The 6,216-nt window shown below is 42.1% G+C and overlaps 1 protein-coding gene across 1 annotated transcript; it reads right to left on the reverse strand.

Annotated features, from left to right (window-relative positions):
• Positions 1 to 497: 497 nt before the first annotated feature.
• Positions 498 to 5,230, reverse strand: LOC149306214 (mesothelin-like). Its single transcript, XM_089476978.1, has 6 exons — positions 5,063 to 5,230; positions 4,113 to 4,259; positions 3,131 to 3,264; positions 2,437 to 2,570; positions 1,558 to 1,652; positions 498 to 936 (listed from the first exon to the last, which is right to left on the reverse strand). The coding sequence occupies exons 1-6, from the start codon at positions 5,195 to 5,197 to the stop codon at positions 712 to 714; spliced, it is 870 nt and encodes a 289-aa protein (XP_089333104.1). The 5' UTR covers positions 5,198 to 5,230; the 3' UTR covers positions 498 to 711.
• Positions 5,231 to 6,216: the final 986 nt, after the last annotated feature.

Consider the following 6,216-nt stretch of genomic DNA (forward strand, 5'->3'; position numbering starts at 1 on the left):
TCCTTCCTAAATCACTCCTGTACTCAAAGGACAGAGATGCATTTTGTGGACTGTTCATTTCTCATACAAATGTCAGAATTAAATAAAAGTTTTATCTTTGGTTTTTGATGGTTGTGATCCTACAATAGAGGCTGTGATACAGATGCTGTGGCTACACCTCTGAGATGATGTGCAACTGGCATCCCAGAGTCTTGGTCTAACACAGAAATCACTGTACTCCAATGGCATTCTTGGCCAGTTTTATTGAGGTTTACCAATGCCTTCCTTTGAGGATAGCAGAGTGTGACTCACACACGATCCCCAATCAAAAATATAGCCATGTTAGTCTGTGAAGTCAGTACATAGAGAGATCAGTATGTAGCACCTTTGAGACTAACTGAAAGAAAGAAGTTGGCAGCATGAGCTTTCATAGACTATTTCCTCAAATGCACCTGAGGAAGTAGACTGAAGTCTACAAAAGTTCATGCTGCCAATTTCTTTCTTTCAGTTAGTCTCAAAGGTGCTACAAGATAGTCTACATACTAAGGTCACCAAGTGGATCTCCGTGGCTGGGAGACATTCAAACCCTGTTCTCCAGAGTCCTAGTCTGGCGATCAAACCATAACACCACACTGAAGTTGCAAAGCAATTTGCACTTGTAGGAACTGAAGTATGCAATCCAATTTCCCAGAATAAAGGGTTCCTGTCTTCTGTTGATTCTTCCACTGGCGCTCAAATCCTCCCGAAAGTGAATGCCTCCCGTTTCTTACGGTAAGAAATGCGCGGGAGAACCATGTAGCCATCAGGGAGCCCCCCCTTGAGCCCAAGGTCCAGGCTGTCCAGGTCGGACTGCTTCTGTCTGTGGATCCAGGCACTTATCACAGGTTGATCCTGATGATCCTTCAGTTCTCTCAGGTTTCTTCCCAGCAAGCCTTTGACCTCATCCACCGTCAGATCCTGGGAAGGAGAGAGCAAGTTATGGGTCATCTGCATCCCTCTATTGTGTTACCTGTGTATTGGCTTTACTAGTTCAGGTCAGAGCTGGAAAGAGAGAAAGATAGAGAAGATGTAATACCCCAACCTGCTTTGCCGGGCATCAGTTACACCAGGAGGAGATCCATGCTGCAGGCAATTGGGGAGAGGCAGATGGTTTCCAGTGAACGATGCTGTGGACACCAGAAGCAAGACTCCTTGTCACTCCTGGAAAATGGTCCATCCGTGCCCCAATTGCTGGCAGAACGAACCTCCTCCCAGTACAGCTGGGAAAAGAAATTTGGGGGCATCAGACCTGAAGATGTTGCTCAGTCAAGCGTACTTAAGATTTAAGCCATGTAGAATTCCAGCCATTATAATAAAAGAATTAAATAACACCACTTCTGCCCCACCAATATATGATGGTGTGGTTTGCCAGAGACTTGGCCCTGTGACATTTGCCCAGCCCAAGGTAGAAAAATCCCATTTCTTCAGTGGGTCACTTCTTCTTGTTGCGATCACTAGTATTCAGGCCAAAACACTAAATAAAACTAGCTCTGGATTCCAGCCTGCCCCACGGACAATATGGGAGCCTCCCTCGCTTACCATCACAGAGTCCTTCCTCAAAGTCATGAAAGTCCCAATGTCCATGTTGACCCTATTTTTGCTCAGAGCTCTGAGATCTTCACCTGGAGCACCACCTGGGAAAAGACGAACGGAAAACGTTTCTCCCTCTTTTTTACTTTCACTTTATCCTTCTTTTCTCCCAGTATTAAGACAATATAATTGACAGCTGGGGGAACTCTTGCATGTAATTTTATTTTGTGTGTGTGTATTTTGTATTTTATGGGGTGTTTTTATGGGCGTGTGTGTGCGTGCGTGCATTATTTTTCATGTACAGTAGTTGCTTTCGTTTTGTTTCCTCTTTTTAAATTATTTGATGCATTTGAAAGTAATTGTTTGAAGAAAAATAATTTTAAAAAACACCAGTTTAAAAAGCATGTTAAAAGAGCATATAAAATCAATACAGGGCTTTAAAGGTAATGGCCAACACTCTGTACCTTGCCTAGAAACTAATTGGCAGCCAGTAGAGTGATTTTAATATTGATATAATGGCCTGTTACAGACAGCCAAAATAAAGCTGCTTCGAGTCACGATGGAGGTATGGTGTTTCAATGATGCATGCATCCTAAGAGTCCAGAAGTCGCACCAAAGCCACGCTCCAGCCCTAAGGATTGGAGTGTGGCTTTGGTGTGGCTTCTGGACTCTTGGGACGCATGCATAATTGAAACACCATACCTCCACTGTGACTCGAAGCAGCTTTATTTTGGCTGTCTGTAACAGGCCAATACGATTGTTGTAATTCTTTTTGATGCATTTCTAAGGAAATCCAAGGAAGCCAGATTTTAAATGGTTTCCCAGTAAAGTGTTATATATTGGCTGGATTCCAGCTCTGTTTCTCCCATATTCAGTGCTTCTCCTTACCCAGGTATGGCTTGATCAGGTTATAATAAGCCGGGAATTCGTTGTGTCGGTCGGAGAAAGCCCGCTTGGCTTTGGGGTACAAGTTGTCTAACATGGCTTGGGAACACTTAGAAGGATCGAAATTGGAGGCCATCCTACCGGAAGAAAAAGCAAAGCAAAAGTTAAGGATGAGTGATGAATTATGACCAGAGGCTGCAGCTGTTCTGCAGAAAGGATGCAGTTTTGACACTGTTTTGAAACTGCTGTGGCTCAATGCTAAGGAATCACAGAATCATAGGAAGTTGTTGTTTTGTGAGATATCGTGCCTTCCCTGTCAGAGCCCTCTGGTGCCACAAGACACTACAAATCCCAGAATTGCATAGCATTGAGCCATGGCGGTTAGAGCAATGTCAAACTGCATTATTTCTGCAGTGCAGGTGCAACCAGAATCTCCATCCATCCAGGGAGGAATACGGAGAGGCACCATATAAAGGTACCTGCACCTTTGATTATATGGGTCTACTGTAACTAGGATTAGTGAACGGATTTAGGCTACAGTTGTCTTCTACTACTTCTTCCTTTTCCTCCTTTCTTCTCTTCTTCTAAAATATCTGTCCCTGAGGACAAGGATCCATTCAGAGTCCTGATTTTGCTAAATGGCAAATGCTCCCCTTTCCTTGCTAGTGGATTAAAAGCATTAAAAGGATGCACTCACTTGATGGCATTTTCATCTATCATGCTGAACTGGTCCTTATCCAGGAGACAAATGTATTTCGGTCCAATGACATCCAGAGCGGTGCTATTGAGTTGCCCCCCAGAATCAAGGTACTGCTTGATAAGCAATTTGGCCTGAAAGAAATAATTTTGAACCACAAACAGTTCAGCATGCAAATGTTACATTTCTGGAAGAATCAATGCTTGAACCCAACATGCCAGCTAAGCTACTATTTTGCCAATTGCGTCTATGTCCCCGGTGCTGAGGCAGGTATAAAAAGATCTTTCACGGTGGTTTTAGCTTAGTTATGGATTACTTTTACTGTGAAGATGTGTTAAATCCTAAGTAAAACTTTCCCTAGATGTCATGAAAACAAAAGATAACATGAAAGAGGGGGAACCTGTAACACCTCTGGAAGCATTTCTGGGTCCTCCAATGTGACTCGATGGTCAACATCTTCTGGAGGACCTAGAAAATGCCTAAGAAAACATATTTTTCAATAACTGTTGGGAAACTGTTGAGGGCTAAAGGGATTCACTGGCACCCAAGAGAAGGTTCTCTTGTCACCCCTGAAAAACATGTTAAAATTGGGCATTTTAGCATCATTACAAAAAATAAAATTGGGCCTCTGTGGATCCTGGGGATACAAATAAATAATAATAATAATAATAATAATAATAATAATAATAATAATTCTGGAGGCTGCATTGAACCCAGACTGTATTCTCACCTCTCTCTGTGTTAAAGTATCCAAGGTGGCCAAACCCTATCCTCCAACTGGAGTCGCACTCTGGGAAGCCCCATTATCGTTTACTAAAACTAGATGCAAATCCCCTAGCATCCTACTATGGAAGCCACTCTATAGACACGCGCATTGTTACAAATATATAAACTTCCCATCTATAAAACGATGAGAACGATAATATCATTCCAGATTAGGAGGAAAAAACCACCCTGCGTCACTATCCCTATTTTGAATTACCATGTCATCTTCAGGCGACACACTCAGCAAAGCAGCAAGTGTCTCCGGCGAGGTGTAATTCCATTTCTTTATGTCGGTTTCATTTGTTGCAGTCAAAAAGACTCCAATGTTTGGGAGCAGCCAAGATGGATATCCATCAGGAAACTCCTGCAGGAAATAACAAGGAGAAGCCAGTGTTTTGTATGGGCAAACTTAGCATCTCCCTATCCCTGTCTCACATCATTGGTCCAGAGGAGAAAAGTCAGAAAGGGACCATAAACCTGAATAGAGAAACGTGCTGAAGAAAATAGCTTGCTCAGATACAGAAAGTGCTGGAAGTTCCTAGCAACCTCAAGTTAAATTGAGCCACATTGCAAAATGTCTTGACATTTTCTGCGGAGGGAGAACTTTGGAATGAGAAACAAAGAACAAGTGGGACATACACTGGCTGCATTCCAGCTAGTTAGTTTAGTTTATTTGGTCATTGACCAGTATAAAATATAATAAAAATATAAATGCTGAGATAATTGTATGATCAAAACACTACAATTATTGGAACAAAAGTCAGAAGGGCAAAATTAGATCAAACTTCACCAACTATCACCAATATTGTGCAGCATATGTCAATGGCTGGGAGCCACTGTATAACCCACACTGTCCAGGAAAAGCACCCCAAAATTTGACCATAAAACTTTGCTATATTTGATATCCAGGAGAAAACCGCACAAAACTCTTGCTGGTCTATTATTTTCCCCAATGGGATTTTCAACCTAGGAACTAAATATTACAAACAGTCTTTCCATCCCTGGATCAAAGCAATACAGAGTTGGCTCAGTTTAATGGGTTTAGAAATCAGATCCTCTTGACTTGTGGCTTACTGCTGGGATTGGGATAAGGTAAAATGGTGGACAAACTTCAACCCTGTTTCCATTTCCCTTTGGGCCAATTACGTAAACAGGAACATCATTCACCTTGTCCAGGTTATCTTTTAACGCCTTCAGCTGGTCGTAAGTGAAAGCGTAAGACGATATTGTAGGGAGACTTTCCACCAGTTTTGGGCCTTTTAGACACAACTGCAAATCCTCGGGTGTGTAATAAATCGGCATTAACTTGTCCTGCAGCACCTCATCGGTTATGGTTTGGTCAGGTGGGCATTCTGTCGAAAGAAAGACTCGAAGGTTATATTATTAAAATATATATATTAGTCAAGGTTTGAGTTTTTCAAATCCAACAGCACACAGTTATAGTGTAAGAATTAAAGACTGCTGGACTGAGATTTGTGAGGTCCAGGCCCTAGTCCCCTGGTTATTGGAGGGACGTTTTGTTAACATGGAGAAGTCTTTGGTTACACTGCCATCCACATCATCACTGTTCAAAGGGCATGTTTCGCACCTGCGTCACGTTTTTGTCGCAAGGGCTGGAGGTTTTCCACAAGCTGCTCTCTTGGCAGATGGGAAAGCTCTCTGTTTCCGTTCAGCGGCGGGACGCGAACATCCTGCAAAAAGCAGAGAAATTCGTGCAATGAAAGGAAAAGAGGAGAAAAGAAGGATAGCTTGATTGTTATCATTATTCATGATTTTATCTACTTGTATCCTCCCAATTATATTCTCCCAGCATAGGGACTCAAGGTTTCTCCTAACTGTCCCGAAGTTCATGGTTTGCTATGGAGATCGTCAATGTTGAACAAATCGCCATTGCACTGCTACAGTCAGCCCTCCGTATCCACAGGATTTCTTTTTAACCCAAGGATTCAAGCACATGAAATACTCAAAATTGTATATATCCCAAATGTAAACCTTGATTTTGTAATGTTATATACAGGACACCATCCTACTATGCCACTGTATTTAATGGGAATTGAGCATCCATAGATTTTGGTATCCACAGAGGATCCTGGAGGCAAACCAAGGGCCCACTGTAGTAATAATAATAATAATACAAGTCATTGTATATAATGGGACTTGAACATATATAGGGTACCAATCCACAAGGGACATATTTCATCACGTCACTGTTTTCGTTTACAGCAACAATTAGCTGGAAAAACAGAACTATGAATCAGAGCAAAGCCTTCTAACCAGAGGAAAAAAGTCTACAGGTGCATCTGGCCTATATGTTATAAATC

The sequence above is a fragment of the Sceloporus occidentalis genome, unplaced genomic scaffold (genome assembly GCF_023333645.1).
Source record: "Sceloporus occidentalis isolate IW3139 unplaced genomic scaffold, rSceOcc1.0.p SCAF_10, whole genome shotgun sequence".
Taxonomy (NCBI): Eukaryota; Metazoa; Chordata; class Lepidosauria; order Squamata; family Phrynosomatidae; genus Sceloporus; species Sceloporus occidentalis.